Source organism: Dunckerocampus dactyliophorus, chromosome 16 (genome assembly GCF_027744805.1).
Source record: "Dunckerocampus dactyliophorus isolate RoL2022-P2 chromosome 16, RoL_Ddac_1.1, whole genome shotgun sequence".
Classification (NCBI taxonomy): Eukaryota; Metazoa; Chordata; class Actinopteri; order Syngnathiformes; family Syngnathidae; genus Dunckerocampus; species Dunckerocampus dactyliophorus.
The window spans coordinates 20,682,674-20,705,185 of NC_072834.1; the positions used below are offsets into that span (position 1 = coordinate 20,682,674).

Here is a 22,512-nt window from a genome sequence, read left to right on the forward strand (position 1 = left end):
GTACAGACACCACCTACGACTCCTGGAACGTTTCCACCAACCGGGTCTCCGCTCCATCCACAACATCCCCTGAAGCGACTGCGTCACAAACGTTGAAGTGCTTCAACAAGCGGGGATCACCAGTGTCGAGGCCACGCTGATGATAACGCAGCTACGCTGGGCAGGACACGTCTCCAGAATGGAGGATCACCGTCGACCCAAGATCTGAAAAAACTCCCCATCTACCTGCCACATCGACCATCGACAGTGATCAGCCCTTGCCGCTTGACCAGGGGGACTTGGCGACACGCCATTCAACAGTCAGTCTCGTCCTTTGCGAGGAGAAGCGCAGTAGGAGGAAGAACCGTGCCGCCACAGCACAAACCCCGGGTTCGTCATTCCCCTGCCCCCGCTGTGGCCGAGCGTGCCTGTCACGAATCTGCCTCGTCAACCACCGGCGGACCTACGCCAGACGTGGGCAACGCCTTTAAAGCCAAGCGGAGATGCATGATTGAATGATATCACTTTATATCATCAATTTTAACTGACGCTTTTTAAAATGATTTCATTGGCAGCACAGTGCAAGGATGACTTCTGTTTTCTAGCAGGCCCTGGTCTATTCTTCCTTTTCATTGATTATTATTCATGTTTATTTTTCTATTAATGTAAATATCACTTTTAATAGTATAGTATTAACTTGTGCATAACTTGTATTATTTAAAATAATGAATAATTGATTAATTGTTTATTATCTGTCATAAGTGCCTCACATTTTCATTTCTATTTTATTTCAGCTTATTTTTAGCTCGTCACTGTCATCTTTTCAGCAACATTTATATCACATGAATGAAACTCATTTTAATTTAAATGATATAAAACGTAAAATGATATACTTTAGTATATATTAAAATGATTATATATTAATAATAGTAAGAAATATTATTAAATAAAACTGCATATATTTAAAATGACATCAAATGACATTTTATTTAAGACACATTTTTTGTATTCAATTTGTAAAATCAATGATAAAACAATGAATAAATGACAAATTATGATTACGACATGTCATCATAATCTATAATATTCTCTTCAGCAACATTTTAACAAATTTGTATGTGATGCTGTGTTATTTTTTTGTTTATATATATACAGTATATGTACTGTATGTATGCATATATACTGTATGTACACATACTGTATAATCAATAACCATATTATATTTATTGTTGAGTATATAAACATATTGTATGTATATAATTTTTATTTATATATTATATACATCAATTCTTATAATATATATTATTAAATAAATACACACGTACAATATATAAAATATATGTAAATATTCAAGTTTTATCATTGGTGTATTCTTATTTATTGTCAATATTAGTGAAAAAGAAAGAAGTTAACAAAGAGCAAGCAAAGGACACTAAATAATATAAAAAATATTATTAAATGTAATGAAATGAATACAGTCATGGAAAGGAATATTCGATCACCCTTGTTTCTTCAGTTTCTTGCTCATTTTAGTGCCTGATACAACTACAGGTACCTTTCTTTGGACAAATATAACAATGACAGCAAAAATAGCTCAGAAGAGTTACATTTTTGGGCAGCACAAGGCTATAGCTATTCATGTAAGGACTTAAGTGACTTTGGTTATCATCAAGAAAAGCATGGAAGTTGCCAGATATCAGCTCTTAAATGAAACTCTTATGATCTTTATTTGTATTTTATTTGCACCAGGCATTGAAATGGATCAATAAACTGAAGAAACAAGGGTGGTCTAATCATTTTTTTCATGACCGTATGAGAGGACACAACACCCAACAATGTAAAAAAAAAAAAAACGAAAATAAAGTAAAAAAACGCTGGATGTCTGTCGTGTTTAGTGTCAGTGGTCCCAGACAAAGCAACGACTAAGGAACATCGAGCGAGCGTTTCCCCTCCTTGAAAAGTGCACAAAGTGCTTTTTTGCAGCAGGAAGTGGCTAACACGCTGCTTATTGACTTTGTATTGATCTCTAATAGAATCACCGGCGCCCGTAAAAGAACAAAGCCCTTTGCAGAACAAGCAACTTTCACCAGCGACAGCTTCCCACTGGGTAGGGACGCTCGACGGCGCCACAGTAATCCCATTACACGTCCACGTCTTCTCAGCACACCGAGGTGACACCCAAGAGGAGCTCTAATCCTGTAAGGATTCTTCTACGCTCAAGCTAATAAAAGCTACAGAGTACATAAAACACGTCTCACGTATGTCGCAGCGATCCTTTCCGTCCTTTTCATTTGTCGGTGGATCTCACACTGGCCGGGCTGCAGCGCCGTGACGCCCTCGTCCGAGAACACGTAGAACATGTTGCCTACGCTCAAACCTGGAGCACAATCCAAAGAAAAAAACCCATTAGTTGGATGTTCAAACTGTCGTATTTGTAATTTAATGTTACAGTCAAACACCAAAACAAGGACAAACATGGCGGACCTTTGGAACATCAGATTGCAGGAAAAATTATAAAGTCAAAATATTATGGGAATAAAGTAGGGATGTCCGATATTGGCTTTTTTGCCGATAACCGATATGGCGATATTGTCCAACTCTCAATTTCCGATACCGATATCAGCCGATTAGCTATTAGCTCATGTTAGCTAGCTAACATTCATTATGTTCTAAGCATGTTAGATGAAGATACGCACTTTATGTTCACAAACTAGGCAGGTTGCGAGTCATCTGAAGGTCACTGAAAACTGAAAGACACTCTTTAAAAAAAAAGAGAAGATAATTACCTTCCTCTCTCCACAGAATGTTGGCAACTGCAGCAGATGGGAGAATAAAAAGACGGAAAGAGAAAGAGAAAAGGTGAACTTTGCCATGAAATGTAACATCAACACACGACTTTTAGTCAGGTTTGTCTTTTTAGCACATGATTGGTTTTCCAACTCAAAGATCCTCGATGGGAAGGGAGTGTTCTGCTCTTTTATAGGAACCTACTGTCAAAAAAAGAGTCAAAGATCCTCTGTGTGACTAAATGAATCTCACGAATCATTCACTCATTCATTCATTCCTGCACTGAATATTGAACCGTTCAATAAAGCTAATGGATAAATACTTAAATGGAAGAAATAAATTAATAGAAGAAGAAAAATAATATAAAATATATATAAAATAAATTAATAGAAAAACAAATAAATACATACATACATAGAAGCAATAAATTAATAGAACAATTCAATAAACACATGAATAGAAAAAATACATAAACAAATCATAGAATAAATAAATACATAAATAAGAAATGTATGAATAGAATAAAATAAATAACACATACATAGAAAAATACATTAACAAATAATATAATAAATAAATAAATCAATACATCCATAAATAAATAAGTAGAATAAATGCATAATTAGAAGAAATAAATGAACAAATTAATAAAAGAACTAACTAACTAACTAAACAAATGAATGAATACAATTAAAAAAATCCATAAATATAAATAAAAAACATAACAAATACATGAATATTAAAAATAAATAAAATAATAAATAAATAAAAACAGGAATATAAGCAATAAACAAACACATTGAAGGAAGAAAAAATAAATAGAAGAAATAGATAAAGGTTTAGGGTTAGGGTTAGTAAATAAATAAATAAACACATAAATAAAAGTATTAAATATCCAAATACATTGAATGAATAAATAAATAAATGAAAGTACATTTCTCCGGGTACTCTTCCTCCTTCATTACTTCATTACTTCCTCCCACATTCCAAAACCATGCATGTTAGGTTAACTGGAGACTCTGAAGTATGAGTGTGATTGGTTGTTTGTCTATATGAGCCCTGCCATTGGCTGGCGACCAGTCCAGGGTGTACCCCGCCTCTCGCTCGAGGACAGCTGGGATAGGCTCCAGGATACCCACGACCCTCATGACAAACAGAAGGAATAAATATGCAAACACATTGAATGAATGAATAAATAAAAAAATAAATACATAAACAGAAGTAATAAATATGTTGAAGGAATAAATAAGTAAATAAATACATATAAATAAAATAAAATAGTCATTCAATCAATAAACCCGTGACTATTTCTATCCATTCATTTTCTATACCGCTTCTCCTCTTTAGGGTCGCAGGGGCATGCTGGAGCCTATCCCAGCTGACTTTGGGCGACAGGCGGGGTACACCCAGGACTGGTGGCCAGCCAATGGCAGGGCACATATAGACAAACAACCATTTACACTCACATTCATACCTATGGACAATTTAGAGTTGCCAATGAACCTAACATGCATGTTTTTGGAATGTGGGAGGAAACCGGAGTACCCGGAGAAAACCCACACACGCACGGGGAGAACATGCAAACTCCACACAGAAATCTCCAGACTGTTACTGTGTTGGCCGACATGCTAACCACGAGACCACCGTGCGGCCCCCCCATGACTATTTCTCCTTGCATAAAGGTTGTGCATAATTCGGAGGCAGCTTCTTTTTCGGGCCAAGCGTGAACCTACGTGTCTTCTTGGCCGAGTCCTCCACAAAGAGGGAGGAGATGTCCTCGTCCACTCCCACCTCGTTCTTGGCGATGCAGGTGTAGGCGCCCGTGTCCTCGTAGCGGACGCTGCCGATGAACAGCTCGCTGCCGTTTGCTGGGAAACAAAAGACATTCTCAACAACTCACGGCTGACTGATGAGTTGGCAGAGCTGCATTTTATCACGTGTAGTGAAGCCCGCTTTATTTATTTATTCTTTTTACAAAGTGGTGGGCATATAAACGGGGGGCGGGCTCATCTAGCTAGACCAGCTTTTGAAACCGAAACAATCGCTGGTGACTACGTTGGCGTCGGTACGGAGGTGCTCATCAAAAGCCGCGTGATGCGCAGCTGCTCTCTGATCTTCCTTGCACGCGCCGCTCTGATCCCACTTTGCACCACCGCAGGGGTCCGAAGAGGGGGGGCGCCAATGACGGGCGCAGCGAAGGACCTCTTTGCTGGTGGCGTGGGGCCGAGACATGAAAGGCAGCTCCAGCCCCTTTGACACCTTTCTAAAAACTTCTTAAGACCATCTGCATTTTGCAAACCTCCTACGTGATTGGACGCCAACTCCACCTGCTAGTCTAATACATATAATAGAATACAAATAAATATAATAATACATATAATCAGATAATATAGTGATATAATAATAACATAAATACAATGAATAAAAATTTCATTTAAAAATGATTTTGAAAAATATTACACCAAAAAAAAAGACTTGGACGATGGAAGCCCGCCACTGAAATATCCCAATGGGAAGACATAATTAGGAGATACAAAGTCCTAATTAGGAGATAGGAACGTCCTAATTAGGAGATAGGAACGTCATAATTAGGAGATAGGAACGTCATAATTAGGGGACAAAAAGTCAAAATGATGAGATACAAACTGCTCATGTAACTCGTGGCACATGCACAGTTTTAGACTTTTTTTTTTCATAATTTCTATTTTTTATCTCATAATTTAGACTTTTCATCTCGTAGTTTTAACTGTTCATCTCAAAATCTCAACTGTTTATCTGATAATTTAGACTTTTTAATCTCATACTTATGACGTATCTCATTTTTTCTCATAATTTTAACTTTTCATCTCATAATTATAACTTTTTATATTCTAACTTTGATTTGTTATCTCATAATTATGACTTTTATTGCCCAATTTAGACTTTTTTTTATCTCATAATTATGACTTTACTCTTTTATAATTATGACTTTTTATCTTCTAATTTCGACTTTTATCTCATGTTAATGTTTTATCTCATAATTTCAACTTTTTATTTGATCATTTTGACTTTTTATCTCATAATTATGACTTTACTATTTCATAATTATGACTTTTTATCTTGTAATGTCAACTTTTATGTCATGTTAACTTTTTATCTCATAATTTCAACTTTTTATTTCATCATTTTGACTTTTTATCCCATAATTATGACTTTACTATTTCATAATTATGACTTTCCATCTCATAATTATTACTTTTTTCTCGTACTTTCGACTTCTCATAATTATGACTTTTTATCTCATCATTGCGGCGCAAAGCGCAAGCACAGGTTATGTTTTTCCCGCCGTTTATCTGTCTATCTGTCTGTTTGTGTTCAAAATAACTTGAAAAGTTCTGAATGGATTTGGATGAAATGTTCAGGAATGGCTGGAAATGGGATATGGAAGAACTGATTCAATTTTGGGGGTGATCCAAAATCCAAAATTAAAAATGTTCCCAAAATTCACCCTTTTCCTAACAACTAATTACTACCTGCTAGCATGCTAACATTAGCAATCTAAATATATAGATAAAATACTATTTATGGTATACATCACAATATGTGTAAATCATTATTTTGACTTTTATCTCATAATTATGACTTTCTTATTTCATAATTATGACTTACCATTGGTATATTTTTTTTCGTTCAGTGGCGGAAACGGGCTTCCGTAGGGGCCTGCCATGCTTCCCAAAAAGTCATTCTCACAAGTGTTTTTCTGCTGCATCTCTCCCTGAATATGTGCCCGCCTCACACCTTGTAAACCCCGCCCCCCGTGTCTTACAAGATCTCAAGGAAATAAAACACAGTGCTTGGAGGCTAGCTAATGTTGCTATTAGCATATTCGCTTACAACTCCCGAAAAAAAAAAGATCCTCTGTATGACAGGAGTACGGTGCTGTTTTTAAGGAACCACTGCAAAGACACTATAGTCAAAGATCCTCTATTTGACAGCACAGCTCGGCTCTTTTGAAGAACCGACAGCGAAAATGACTGTCAAAGATCCACTATATGAAAGGATTCTTTGCTGTTTTTACCAATCTACAGCAAAAAAAATAAAAGAAACTCGGCAAAAGATCCTTTATATGAAAGAATTATTTGCTGTTTTTAAGGATCTACTGCAAAAACGCTAGTCAAAGATCTTCCATATGCCAGGATGTTCCTGCTCTTTTTCACATACAGCAAAAACGCTTCTGAAAGAGCCCTGATAATGAAGAATTCTTTGCTGTTTTTAAGGATCTAGTGTAAAAATTCTAGTCAAAGATCTTCCATATGACAGGACAGTACTCTACTACTGCATAAACGTTTGTCAAAGATCCTTTACATGGAAAGATTTTTGCTGTTTTTAAGAATCTACTCCAAAAACTCGAGTCACAGATCCGCCACACAACTTTTGCGCTTTTTAAGGATGTACAGGAAAAAGGTTTTGCAAAGATCCCTTATATGGAAGAATTATTTTCTGTTTTCTGCCAAAATTATTGTCAAAGATCTTCTATATGACAGGACAGTTCTGCCGTTTTTAAGAACCTACTGCAAAAAAACACTAGTCTACGATCTTCCGTATGACAGGACCATTTTACTGTTTTTAAGAAATGCTGGTCAAAGATCCTCTGTATGACAGCACAGTTCTGCTCCTTTAAAGAATCTACAGCAAAAATCTTTGTCAAAGATGCACTATACAAAGGGATCATTTGCTGTTTTTAAGGACATACTGCAAAAACACCAGTTAAAGATCTTCCATATGACGAATACAAAGCTGTGTTTCAGAACTTACTGCAGAAATGCCTGTCAAAGATCCTCTATATGACAGGACTACTCTGCCGTTTTGGATTTTGAGAACCTACAGCAAAAATGCTTCTCAAAGATCCCCTCCATGAAATGATTCTTTGCTGTTTTTAAGAACCTACTGCAAAAACTCTAGTCAAAGATCCTCCGTACGACAGGACTACTCTGTAGTGTTTTAGAGCCTACAGCAAAAATGCTGCTCAAAGATCCTCTATGCGACAGGACGGCTGTGCTGTTTTTAAGAACCTACTGCAAAACCGCTAGTTAAAGATCCTCCGTATGAGGGAACTACTTGCCGTTTTTTAAGTATCTACAGCAAAAACACTTGTCAGAGATGCTTCGTACGACAGGACTACTCTTCAGTTTTTAAGAACTTACTTCAAAAATGCTGGTCAAAGATCTTCTGGGTGACAGGGCTACTCTGCTGTTTTTAAGAATGTACAGCAAAAACACTTGTCAAAGATCCCCCAATATGAAAAGATTCTTGGCTCTTTTCAAGATTTTAGTGCAAAAACGGCAGTGAGAAATTGTCCGTGTGACACGAGTGCTCTGCTGTTTTTGGTAATGTGGTGGAGTGAAGCCGTGTGTGGGTGTGATGCACGCTAACAGGCTAACAGGCTAACAGGCTATTAGCACAGGTAATGATGCACACACAGCCAATAAACTCTCCCTTAATGACAAGTCGGCCGTAAAAACCAACAACCGAGCCTCGCTTCTTTTCTTTTTTCTTTTTTTGCCATCTCTCCGAGACTTTATTCACACTTTTCATGTTACCCCTTTCTTTTGTGGATTTTGTCCTGGGGAGCAGAACTCCAACAAAAAGTCTCTGTCCGCGTGGACGCGCTGCCGCTGCCAAGAGCCCCGGCGGTGTTGGCTGGCTGCGGTGATTTTGGCCGGGCGGCGTTGAAAAGCAGCAGAAGGAAGAGGAATGAAAGACGTGTCACCTATGAGCGAAAGCTGCTTGGAGGAGCGCGGCTGCAGCTCCACGCCGTTCTTCAGCCACTGCAGTTTGGGATTCGGGATGCCGTCGGCGTGGCAGTGCAGGCTGGCAGACACGCCGGGCTCCTGGGCCTGCGTCTCCGGGTAGACCAGGATCACCGGAGGGACTGGAGAACACACACACACACACACACACACACACACACACACACACACACACACAGGAGGGTGAGACCACCAGCAACTCCCGCCCTCCCGCAGGACTCCAACAGGATTAGTTTGAGCCGCCCGGCATGGAAATATATTCACACATAACAAGACTCCAAGAGCTTTGGGGCTGCTTCATTACTGACTCCTGCATGAAATAGATGTTGGCCTGCTTGGAGGCGCCGGAGGGGGTGCGGGGGATGAATGACAGGTGAAGTTAAATGTTGTTTTCTGCTCATAAGGACGGAAATTCTTCTTTCTGTGAGCTTTGGCATCCAGTCTGCTGGAGGGAACAACTCGTAGAGGAAACAAACAAAATGACCAGATCAGAACATGTATAACATGTATAACAGGTCAACTCAACCAGCAACCTATTTATTTGACTATTTACCAAAAGCTACATTTTATTTCATTGATTTATTTTATTGTTTTGTTTTATATATATATATATATTTTTAAATTCATTGTTTCCCTTTCACCAAAATGATAAAGTCAGACCATGTAAGGCCCTCGTTTAAAAAGTCAACTCAACTCACAGCTAAATGAATTGAATTGAATTTAATTGAATAAAAAAAAAATGTATTCATTGTTTCCCTTTCCCCAAAATGACCAATTCCTAAAGCCCTTATTTAAGAAGTAAATTCATTCAACAACTACAATTTAATTTAATTTAATTTAATTTAATTTAATTTAATTTAATTTAATTTAATTTAATTTAAACAATTTTATTCATTGTTTCCCTTTTCCCAAAATGACCAAATCATAAAGCCCCTATTTAAGAAGTAAACTCAACCAATTTTTTAACCAATTATTTTATTTTATTTTATTTTATTTTATTTTATTTTATTCATCTTTTCCCTTTCTCTTTCCCCTTCCCCAAAACGACCAAATCAGACCATGTCATTTAAGAGTCAACTCAACCAACAACTACATTTTATTTGATTTGATTTTGTTTGTTTTGTTTTATTTTGTTTTTATTCCTATCCATTTTCGAGAGACTTTTGGATCCTCTTCCAGCCGCCTTTGGGAAAGAGGCGGAGTCCACACTGGACTGGTCGCCAGCCAATCGCGTTTTTTTAATGATGTGCTAGCATGAATATGCGTTTATTAATACCAAGCACGATCACAATCTATCACCTCCTTCACTTGTTTGCTGCGCTTTTGAGATTGAAGGCGCTGAAACGCTAGCTTTTCAAGTTTCGGCATCTCATGACGCTATGAAGAAAAAAAACCCCTCCTTTCTCAGGCTTCGCCACACATTTTAAAACAATGCCTGATCAGTCAGGCAGCTGCGGACACAGAAGCTACGAGATTGACTTTGTTTGTCTTCAGCAAATAGGCTAACCTAGCATGATGTTGTATGAATATAATGTAGCTCACATAGCTAAGCTAGTGTTGCTAACTTTGAATGAGCATGTTTTCCAGTTATTTTGTCCATATAGTGCAGCGGTGTCCAACGTGCCGACAAGGGGCCATTTGGAGCACATGGCTGTTTTTTTTTTATTGGGCTGAGGCACATTCTAAAGGGATGATTTAACCAGAAAACAAAACAAAAAAAATGAAACGAAAACAACCAACAATGGCAAAATTAAAAAATCTGAGGTCATTTTACAATAATAAAATCAAAACATTAAGAAAAAATGTTGTAATCTAATGAAAAAATTAAAAATAAAAATAAATTTAAAAAAAATATTAAAGAAAAAAAGAAGTTATTTTTTTAAAGTCGTAATATTATAACAACAAATTAAGCAACAAAGTTGTAATTTTTTAAATTAGGTTGTGGAAAAAAAATATTACGAGAATAAAGTCAAAATATTATGTGAATAAAGTCATAGTTACAAGAAGAAAATTTATTATGAGAAAACTGAAATTGTTGGAAAATTACATGAAAAAAAACCTGCTGTAATTTAACTAGAATAAAGTCAAAATATAATCAAATATAATACAAGAAAAAGGTCGTATTCTAATGAGGAAAAAAGTCACAATTTTACAAAAATAAACTTTTTGTAAAACATTTTAGTAGCGCAGTTGAAATACTAAAGAAAAATAATGTTATTTTTTGAAAGTCGTAATTTTATGAGTAAGAAATAAAACAAAATAATGTTGTCACTTCTGGAAAATTGGGTTGGAGAAAATGTTCTAAATTATTATGGGAATAAAGCCAAAATATTATCGGAATAAACTCATAAGATTACGAGAAAAAAAGTTTAAATATTCAGAAAAAAATTAATTTGAAAAAAAAAGAACAAAAAGTGAAGTGCATACTAATAATATGCTTTTTCTTGCAAAAATAAAGTCAAAATATTATGGGAATAAATCAATAATTATGAGAAAAATGTTGAAATAGTTATAAAATAATAAAAAAAAAAACAACAGAAATGAAAAAAAACTGCTGCAACAATGTAAAAATATGAAGAGAAAAAAGTTGTATTCTCACGAGAAAAAAAGTCACATAAACAAACAAAACAAAATAAAGTTGTCATTTTCAGAAAATGAGATTGGAGAAAAAGTTATAATATTATGGGAATAAAGTCATAATATTACAAGTACAAGAAGAAAATTTACAAAGATTATTAAAAAAAAAACAAAAATGGAGGAAAAAAAGAGCAAAGAGTGAAGTTGATATGAATAATATGCTTTTTGATGGAGATGTAATATATATAACGTCTTAGCATATCTACATGTGTTGCTTTTCAAAATATCATTTTGCACTGTGTGGCCCTCGCTGGAAAAAGCTTTGGACACCCCTGCACTCCAACATTGCTTGCCGTTTGTCACTGACTTGTAAAAAACGAAGGATGTCATGCGTCGTGCCGCATGCTTTCACTATTACTGACCATTGACCTGCAGCACATGCGTCTGAAAGAGGTCCTCGTAGCCGTAGGCATGGCAACTGTAGTTCCCCATGTGGATGGTCGTCACCTTGGTGATGTAGAGCGAGCCATCATCCCCGAAGTCCTGCAACACAGCGCACATACGGAGGAGAGGATTAAGTCGGGGAGGGTGAAATGGGAAACAGGCAGAAGGAAGACGAAGACGGGGAATTGAGGGAAGAGAAAGGGACGCAGGGGCTGGAGCCGAAGGGACCGAGGGGACGGGATGTCGGAGAAATCTTGTCAGCTTGATAGAACGCGTCGGGATCTCGCAGGGATGCGTCACGAGAAAAGAGCGGCACCATGAATCAACGGCTTCCCCCGGTGAGGCCAAGCAAGCGTTTGGGAATTTGATCGTCATCCTCATCCGCCTGATAAATAGCAAGGGTTAAAAATATAGCGCCCATTAGCTTGACGAATGGATGCGCTTGTTGTCGCGGTGTGAAGGCATAAAGCCGTTTCCTACGATCTGGGAGACAAATTCTGTGCACTTGAAATGAGGTCTCACTCTGATGCGGAACTTCCTTACAGAAATGACTGTTCAGCCTTCCCAACGGCTGTTTTTTTTTTTTTTATCCTTAAATGAATTTCATAAAATTCACTTACTCATTTGACCAAAAACGTTATATTATATATTTCTATTTTTTATTTATATTTTTTAACACTTAAAATGAGTCAATCTGTTAAAATTACCAGCCTGAAATAACAACAACACAGCAAAAATGGGGGAAAAAATTCAAAATGTTAGAGAAAAAATTCTATTCTATGAGAAAAAAAAGTTGCAATTTTTACGAGAATTAAATGGTAACATTATGAGGGAAAACAATGCCATCGTTGAAATATTAAATAAAAAATACATTAAAAAAAGTCCGTGTACCCTGCGATTGGTTAGTGACCCCGACTCCTGTGATGTACAGTACCCCACCTCTCTCCCAAGGCTAGCTGGGATTGGCTAATAGCCTGAATGAGTACGAGCAGAACAAAAAAAAAATTAACGAATACTGAAGAAGAAAGTTGAAATATTTGGAAAACCAAAAAAAACAACAGCAAAAATGGGGGAAAGTGCCTGGGGGCTTCACGGTGGGCTCTCCAATCTCCGGGGCTGAGGTTGCTGAGGTGGTCAAAAAGCTCCTCGGTCCTGGATGGTGTGGGGCTGTCTTGGTCGACACGACTCTGCAGCATCGCATGGACATCGGGGGTGGTGCCTTTGGACTGGCAGACCGGGGTGGTGATCTCCTTTTTTAAGAAGGGAGACCGGGGGGTTTGTTCCAAATATCGTGGGATCATGCAGATCCGATAGTTGACTCTGGGATTCAGGAGGAGCAGTGTGGTTTTCGCCCTAGTTGTGGAACTGTGGACCAACTCTACACTCTCGTCAGGGCTCTTGAGCGTGCGTGGGAGTTTGCCTAGCCAGTCCACCTGTGTTTTGTGAACTTGGAGAAGGCATTTGACCGTGTTCCTGTGGGGAGTATTCTGCGAGTGTGGGGTACCTAGTTCAGGCGGTTCGTTCCCTGTATGACAGTGTCAGAGTTTGGTTGACATTGCTGGCAATAAGTCGGACCCTTTTCCAGTGGGGGTTGGACTCCGCCAGGGCTGCCCTTTGTCACCGATCCTGTTCATTACTTTTATGAACAGAAATTCTAGGCGCAGCCAGAGCGTTGAGGGGTTCTGGTTTGGTGGATGCAGGATTGGCTTTCTGCTTTTTGCAGATGATGTGGTCCTGCTGGCTTCATCGGGCTGTGATCTTCAACTCTCACTGCATCGGTCCGCAGCCAAGCGAGAGGTGGCTGGGATGAGACTCAGCACCTCCAAGTCCGAGTCCATGGTTCTCGCCCAGAAAAGGGTTGCGTGTCATCTCCAGGTTGAGGAATAAATGCTGCCCCAAGTGGAGCAGTTTAAGGTCTTGTTCATGAGTGAGGGAAGGATGGAACGTGAGCTGGACAGGCAGATTGGTGCAGCATCTGCAGTGATGCGGACTCTACATTGGTCCGTTGTGGTGAAGAGGGAGCTGAGCCAAAAGGCAAAGCTTTCAATTTCTCAGTCAATCTACATTCCTACCCTCACCTATGGTCATGAGCTTTGGGTAGTGACAGAACGGACAAGATTGCGCGTACAAGCGGACGAAATGAGTTTCCTCCGTAGGGTGGCTGGGCTCTCCCTTAGAGATAAGGTAAGAAGCACTCGGAGTAGAAAACTCGGAGTAGAAGCACTGCTCCTCCACATTGAGAGGAGCCAGATGAGCTGGCTCAGGCATCTTGTCAGGATGCCTCCCCGGGGAGGTGTTCAGGTTATGTCCAACCGGTAGGAGGCCTCGGGGAAGACCCAGTCCACGTTGGACAGACTATGTCTCTCAACTGGCCTGGGAATGCCTGGGAATCCGCCGGGAGGAGCTGGACGAAGTAGCCGGGGAGAGGGAAGTCTGGGCTTCCCTGCGTAGGCTGCTGCCCCCGCGATCCGACCTCAGATAAACGGAAGAAGATGGACGGATGGTCATAAAAATGAAAAAGTCCCCAGGATCGGGTCTGAGACAAAGTGTTCATTTGTCTCGTTAGCGTTGACACAGGTCTCGTGACGTCCATCAAATACGAGCGTGAGTGGATGTGAAAGGTTTTCAGTGTGAGTCGCCGATGTCTGACGCCGTGTGATGAATGGAGTCTGGGCGTCCTGTTTGCAGAGTTTGACTAATGCTTTCAAGCGATTCAGTGAGACGCTTTCACATTAGCGACATGAATGAAAATGGAAGATTCCAACATAACGGGAGCTCTCGTTAGCCTTTCAGCTCATCAAATGTGGCGCACAGGAACACACACAGCAAAGGACACTTTGGCTTTTCTTTTCCACGGGCAGGAAATGACACGCTTTTTGTCGCAAGGAACATTGAAGGTGGACGCCAGACACACTCTCAATAATTCCATTCTCATTTCTTATTCAAGTTTTTTTTTACTTTGAGATGCAAAACATAAGCGTGAGGCTTGAGTGTTTTCATCCAGACTGAGTGAATAAAAGCCCCCCTGATTTCATTCTTCCAACAAATGACATCGCTGCCACTTACATGCAAATAACGGAAAGAACGCTGTCGTTATTTCAAGAAAAGACAAATGCATTATTCATTCCCCTCTCATCATCAACCACCGTGCCATTTTCAAGAAAGCTTTGCCGAGAGATTGGGCGGACTGATGACTCATTTAACTCTGCGTTGTTAAATGTGGAGCGCACAAGAAAAAAATAACTATTTTCAATCCTATTATTATTATTATTATTGTTCTTGTTTTATATTATTGGGATTGTCCATTCATCCATCCATCCATTTTCTATGCCGCTTAATCCTCATTAGGGTTGCGGGGATATTATGATTATGGTGATTAGTTTATCATTGTAATTATTATTATTACTAGTTATTATATGTCATTTTAAGATTATTATTGTTTTGTAGTGCTAGTATTTTTGATGCAGTGCTGTCATGGGGGGATTTTCACTCCCCAGATTGGCCTCTGGAAGAAAAAAAAAATAATAATAATTATTTTTTAAATGATAAGATTCATTATAAAACAATATTTTTATTATTATGATCATCATCATTATCATCATCATTATTTTATACTTCTAGTTTATTATTATTATGATTGTTATTGTCACTATTATTATATAATTCTACTGTATTATTATTATATTATACATTATTATTATTATTATTATTATTATTATTATTATTATTATTATTATTATTATATATTATTACATCATTTTAGTTAGTATCATTATTATTATTATTTTGTAATTCCAGTTTTTAGTTGCAGTAAATGGCATGGGGTGATGGTCACCCATCCAAATTGAAAAAAATGCTGCAGGAACATTTCAAAATAAAATCATAATTTTATAATTTTTTTTTATAAAATTGTAAGTTTTTTCAAAAATGTTATTTTTTATTTTACATTTTAAATTTTCTTTTCTTGTTCTTCTTCTTCTTGTTCTTCTTCTTCTTCTTATTTTATTGTTTTTTGTTGCAGTGCCCCCCCCCAAAAAAAAACCCGGTCTGGAGGAAAAAAAAAAACATTATAAAAAGTTGTTTTTTTTTGCGGCACAATGCTCTTTTGTGCAAAAATAAATACAATGGGAAAAATGAAATACATAAAAATAAAAACAATGGGAAAAATGAAATACATAAAAATAAAAACAAAAATATAAACGCAACACTTTTGTTTTTGCTGTCATTTTTCATGAGGTGAACTCAAAGACCTAAAACCTTTTCTATGTACACAAAAGGCCTGTCTATCTTCAATACTGTACATGAATCTGTGTTAGCAAGCTTTCATCATTCATGATCATAATCTATCCATGTCATAGGTGTGGCATATCAAGATGCTGATGAGACAGCATTATTATTGCACAGGTCTGCCTTAGGCTGGCCACAATAAAAGGCCACTCCAAAATGTGCAGTTTAACTGAATTGGAGATGGTCCGGAAGGGTCCGAAAACCCAATACAGTCAAACTTCACATTTTGGTGTGGCCTTTTATTGTGGCCAACCTATGGCACACCTCTGAACTAATCATGCGTTGTCATCAGCATCTTGATATGCCACACCTGTGAGGTGGATAGCTTATGAATCAGGAATGATGAATGCTCACTAACACAGATTTAGACAGATTTGTGAACAATATTTGAGGGCGCTTGGCCTTTTGTGTTCATAGAAAAAGTTTTACATCTTTGAGTTCAGCTCATGAAAAATGGGAACAAAAACAAAAGTGTTGCGTTTATATTTTTGTTGAGTATAGCTTGCAATGTTCATCAATCAAAACAGTAACCGAGAGAAATGAATTATACCGCCACATAAAGCATCATAGCAATACTTATAAAGTAGATCCCCACCTTTTTTGGGGGGGTTAGCTTTCGGGACCACCAGCAAATGGATAAAAAAGGTGAGTAAATGATACACGCATACATATGTGTAAACAGAAGAACAGAACAGAAGCCATAACAATAACAATAATAATAATCATCATTTTCTGTTGGCCTGCAACATTAGCATGATCACAAGCATCGCACCAAAACAATCCTCCCCTGGTGGTGGAACATGGGAGTACAAGCAGCTCTTCCAACAACCACTTCTGTTTTTACGCTGCAAGTGAAATCCAAGTGTGTCATTTGACCTTTTTTTCTGTTATTTAATAAAGCAAATTATTTAACAACTGTGCACTCTCCACCTCAACGCTTCACATCGTTTGTCATCACGGTGGGTCAACATGGCAGCTCATTAGCATGTAATTAGAGCACGGCGACACGGCGCAGCGTAACGAGAGGTTGGCGCTGTGCTGTCACCTGTGTCCAAACAAGGCCGTGTGACGCTCCCAGACGCTCTTTTTAATGACGTTGCTGTAGATATAGAATTATATGTGCTATGAACAATGAATAAACGGTCGTCCGGGACACAGCTTCCACCCCAGCTTCACGCTGTTTGGCGAAACACGTGGACATACGTGCCCCGTCTCAAACAACAACGTAGGGCTAAGCCTCGGGAGGCTCGCTCTTGTCGTTTGGTGTTACCTTGAAGCGTTTGCCCGCGACTGGCATGTGTTCCACTTGGAATGACACTCACTCTGACATTGATTCTGTTACACACCAGGGCTCTCCAAAGTGCGGCCCGGGGGCCATTTGCTGGCCCACAGCTGTTTATTTTATTGGCCCGCTGCACATTCTAAAAATAGAATTTAACAAGACAATTAAACAAAAACAACAGTAGCAATAATGGAAAAAAAACATGGTTGTAATATCATCAGGGAAAAAAAATGTTCTTTTAGTAGCATAGAATTGAGATTAAAAAAAGAAAGACAATAACGTTATTTTTTTAAAAAGTCATAATATTATGAGAAATAAACAAAACAATTAATACAGTTGTAAATTTGGGGAAATTAGGTTGGGGAAAAGGTTTTAATCTTACAAGATTAAAGTCAAAATATCAAGGGAATAATGTCATAACTAAAGTAAAAAAAGAATTAAAAGAAAAAAGCTGAAATAGTTTGAAATAAAAAACCCCAGCAGAAATGGAAGAGAATAAACTCAAAAACAAGAAAAAAAGGCTGCCATTTTATGAGAAAAAACGTTTTTAAATAGAAGAATGTTATGAGGAAAATAATGCCTTTTTTTTTGCTGTTTTAGAGTTAAAATATTAAAAGAAAAAATACCTTATTTTTTAAAACTGTCATTGTTATGAGTAACAAACAAAACAAAATAAAGTTATCGTTTTTGGAAAACGAGGTTGGGGAATAAGTTATAATATTATGGGAATAAAGTTTCTTTAATAAAGATTCTTTAAGGAGAAAGTTGAAATATTTGGAAAAAGTTTAAAAAATCAACAGCAAAAATGGGAAAAAAAAGAGTGACGTTGATATTAATAATAGGCTTTTTGACAAAGCTGAGGTGAAATATGTATAACTTGTTAGCATATCGACATGTGTTGCTTTGTAAATTATGAAAGTGGCAAAGTTGCATCCTTTCATTTTTCACTTTGTGGCCCTCGCTGGGTAAACCTTTGTACACCCCGCATCACACCTAGCAGTTAGCACTTTATGCACATCTTTATACCCATCTTGCTGGGGGCCAGCTTTCGCATGTTAGCGTTTGCATATCACACAGGCATTCAGCACTTCAGCTCCGACAGATGTGGATCCACGCAGGTTGCTAGCATGCTATCTGAGACCAATGTTAGCGTTTCAAAAGCCACTGAGTCGGTCTCAAATGCCGGGCAACGGGTGGAACATCCGCGAGAAAAAAACTAAAAAAAGAACCTCACATTGATGTCCTCCAGGTCCAGGAAGTTGAGCACAATGCCGTTCCTCTTCCAGATGACGGGCGGCCGAAGGGTGCCCTGGATGGCACAGGTGAGGACGGCACTGAGTCCCACCGTCACCGTGGAGACGCTGACTCGCTGGTCCTCCGCCAGGCTCAGCTGGACAACCTCTGCGGAGAAGGAGAGACGATTGGTTCCGCTGACACAAGGAAGCAATTAGGACGAGATAATCGTAGGAGAAGGAGAAGATAGAGAAATAATGGGGGTGGGAAGTAAGGAGAATATGCTGATGTGGCAGAAAGTGTCCTGGCTTAATACATCTCCAGGGTCTGTCTCATTACCAACCGACCGAGGAGGACAAACAGCTGCCCCGCAATAAGAAGAGACCATGTGGCCGAGGACACGCAGCCAGCTAAATATCACGCTTCTCATTAAGGCTAATTTATGCTCTTTGGAGCAATGGCATGATTCCATTTATCTTCTGGACAGTCCAGACACCAATCTTTGAAAACCACTCTAGCCTGAAAAGTAGCTCCAATTCCACTGGAAAGATTTTAACCCTTTTAATCAAGAACAAAAAAAAAAAAAAAATCACCTTTATAGACACTCACGTACAATCTCAGAAGCCCTGCAAAAATCTGCAAAAAAACGATTTTTCTGCATGCTTTAAATGGGGAAAAAGGTGGCGCCATCTGGTGGAGAAAATGTGAAATTTAAAAACCGATATCATAAATTGTTAAAATGCTAACATAAAGGACTGTGAAGATGAATGTGGCGTAAAAAAATATGGCATTTCAATGGGACATTTTGGCCCACAATGACCAAATGTGTGACTTTTTGTGTAGCTTTGCCATTTTAGGCTACAATGACATTTTTATTTTTTAAAGGATGTCCTGTGGCACCTATAATTTCAAAAGCACAGCAAAAAAACATTAAAAAAAATTGTGCCATCTGGTGGACAAATAGAAAACTATGATATTTAAGACCAGTAGTCCAAATTTAAAAGCTAGCATAAAGAATTGTTAAGATGAATGTAGGGAAAGAATGGCATTTTTAATTCATTCAATCCCAGCCATTTTTTTAATAGACAATCCCTTCAGTACCGTCCATTTTAGACAGTTTTCCTGATCTTTGAAGGCACACAGAATATTATGTTCTTTGGCTATATAAGCATGGAACCTACCAAAAGAAAGATCAGACTCCCATCTTTCATCAGAAAAAAAGTTAGTTTGTACCTTTTTCCGTTCTTTGGTAATCAGCAGTAGAACACTGGTAAGTTTCAGGAAAATATCAGTTCCTGACTAAAAAAGGGACAAAACCAGCTTTTTGTCAAGAGGTACATTTCAAGCATTTCACTTTGACACAAATATTTGTACTTTTGTGACAGCTCAAATATTTAAGCAACTATACCAACATAACACAAAAAATGGTTGTTTTACATCAAAATAACAATTTATTTACAAATATAACACCATGAACTATTTACAATTTTCACATTTGAAACTGAACTATGTGTGTGTGTGCAATGCGTACACTTCTGCACGCTACACTCCTCCACGCTCTCTCACTTCCTCCTTCCTGTCATGTGTGATTTTTCCGTTGGCATGATATCTGCCGAGCTCTTATCAAATGCACTTCTGCCACCTTGTGGACGTTTTTATGGCTTAAAATTGCTATGACGCTAAATGCATTCGTGGGGAGTTGCATCATCACCTCTTTTTGCCTCTCGAGCAAAAAAATGTGAAAGACGTATAAATACATTGTTGGGATCGGGTGTTGGGAATTATAGAATTAATGCATGAGTTCATGGGACATTTTTGGCCAGGAGGACCAAGTGTGTTACTATTTCTGTAGGTTTCCCATTTTAGGCTTCAATGACAATTTATTATTATTTTTTTAATGACTGTCCTCTGGCTCCTACAGTATAATTTCAAATCCATAGCAATAAACAGTAAAAGATTTTTTACATGCTTTGAATGGGAAAAAAGAGGCGCCATCTGCTGGAGAAAATGTGACATTTAAAAGACCAGTCGTCCAAATTGAATTGTTAGCATACAGGGTTGTTAAGATGAATGTGGGGCAAAAATTGCATTTTTCATGGGACATTTTTGGCCATGCGGACCAAATGTGTCACTATTCGTGTAGCTCTGCCATTTTGGGCTAAAATGACAGTTAATTAATAATTAATAATTCTTTAATGACTGTCCTCTGCCACTTATGATTTCAAAAGCACAGCAAAACACAGAAAAATCTTTTTCTGCATGCTTTAAATGGGGAAAATAGTAGCACCATCTGGTGGGCAGACAAGGCTAGTGGTCCAAATTGAAATGTTCGCATTGATGAATGTGTGGTAAAAATTCATTCCGTGCTCTTAGGCATCCACGCAGGAAGTTATTGGCCTGTCCGTCATCGTTGGTTCCTCGGCTTGGCCACGCAAACGTGGGAAGAAGGGACAGCAGCATTAGTGATTCCTCTTGGGAGCTGTCGTACGTGCTCTGCCGGCCATCACTCTCACTTCCTGTCTGGCACGCTCTCTTGCATTCCTGCCTTGCAGTCCCAGCATGGCGGAGGCACCTCCAGTCAATGGTCAGGGTCGTTAGAGCGTCACTTTGTCCTCTTCCGAGCACCTTTCTCTCCTCCCATAACGCCTCGCTCTCCTATCTTCAACGCACAGTGGATGCCACATTCCCGGGAATAAGGAGACATCTGCTTTAGCGCTGCGAATTGATTAGCAAGCTAGCGGGACAGTCCATGACTAGCTTGCATGCGCGGGCTATTCTCGGCGTCATTCTGCAGATAATGTCATGACATCCTTGCCCAGCCATGCGGACCGAAGGGAAGCTTCGCCTGTGGACTCGCAATTTGTCCCTCATTGTGTCACAATGAGTTCAAGACGACGAGAGGAAGCCTGGATGTCTTCTCAAGATGTTCCCAAAATAGGCTTTTGCATCTTTCCGCCATTAGTTCTACTTTTGAGGAAGGCTTGCCTAAAGGAAGGACCTAAGATCTACAGTCGCTACTCTTGAATTAGCTTTTTTTTTTTCTGCTAAATCGGCCGTCTTCAGACAAGCTTTTTACGTAGTAGGTCCTTAAAAACAGCAGAGCGCTCCTGTCATATAGAGGATCTTTGACTTGCGTTTTTGCAGCACGTCTATTAAAACCATTGTCTAAATGACAGAAGTGCTCCGTTTTTAAGGACCTACAGCAAAAACATGAGAACATGCAAACTCCACACAGAAATGCCCCACGGGAGAATCGAACCCAGGTCTTCCCGATCACCAGACTGTGACTGTGTGGCCAACATGCTGACCACTAGACCACCGTGCGGCCCCTATGCATCTTTGTATGTTTACGTATTCCACCGAGAAGGCCAAGTGTTCCCATACTGCAGTGGATTTGTTCACCAAGTGGACGCGTGATAAACACTTGGTAATGAGTGCCGTGTGGGAAGTGGGTGTGATTCACGGGTGAATGTGAATTGTCTGTGAATCAAGGCTAAGGTGGGAATATTAAAGATAAGAAGGCTGCAGAGAGAAAGGCTACCAGGTCAAAGCAAAGCCTCCCAAGCTCCAGCATGGATTTGCATGTCTGCGCCTAATTACTCATGTAAAGTCGGGGCGGAAATGAAAGGCGAGGAGCAGGAGCGAGTTTGGTTGGGATTACTCAGGTCTCATAATGAGAAATATGGAGAGATTTGTAGTACAGAAAGCGTGGCGCCGCTGGGAGGTCATCACGATGATTTTACACCATGGCACTCACTCACTTGTGTGTGTGTGTGTGTGTGTGTGAGGATCACTGGGTATCGCTTACAGAAGAACATCAAAAGCAATTTGTCTTCAAGTAGATCACGTCCAAGCAGATATGAATCACTTTGGTCTGTCAAGATGAGTCTCAATTTGAGTTCCATGATGAGTCCTCTCAACTAAAAACCCAGTTAGACTTCAAATTCATCGTCATTCTTGCATTGTGACTTCCAATTCTGCTACCTTTGCTGCTTTTCTTTTGTTCTCATGTTACGACTTTTAAAAAATACAAATTGTTTCGTTAATATTTCAACTTTATGCTACTTAAATAACATTATTTTTCCTCATGATATTGCAAGCTTATTCACGTAAAATTGTGACCTTTGTTTCTCG

At 38.8% G+C, this 22,512-nt stretch overlaps 1 protein-coding gene across 2 annotated transcripts in view; it reads right to left on the bottom strand.

Moving 5' to 3' along the window:
* Positions 1 to 22,512, bottom strand: part of fstl4 (follistatin-like 4) — a 176,199-nt gene that overhangs the window by 12,940 nt on the left and 140,747 nt on the right. For both annotated transcript variants that reach the window (XM_054754114.1, XM_054754113.1), the window contains 6 exons: positions 18,380 to 18,546; positions 11,555 to 11,675; positions 8,516 to 8,677; positions 4,500 to 4,634; positions 2,766 to 2,792; positions 2,238 to 2,356 (listed from right to left, as the gene is read on the bottom strand). In XM_054754114.1, the coding sequence (XP_054610089.1) occupies positions 2,238 to 2,356; positions 2,766 to 2,792; positions 4,500 to 4,634; positions 8,516 to 8,677; positions 11,555 to 11,675; positions 18,380 to 18,546 (731 nt within the window). The remainder of the gene's footprint in view (positions 1 to 2,237; positions 2,357 to 2,765; positions 2,793 to 4,499; positions 4,635 to 8,515; positions 8,678 to 11,554; positions 11,676 to 18,379; positions 18,547 to 22,512) is intronic.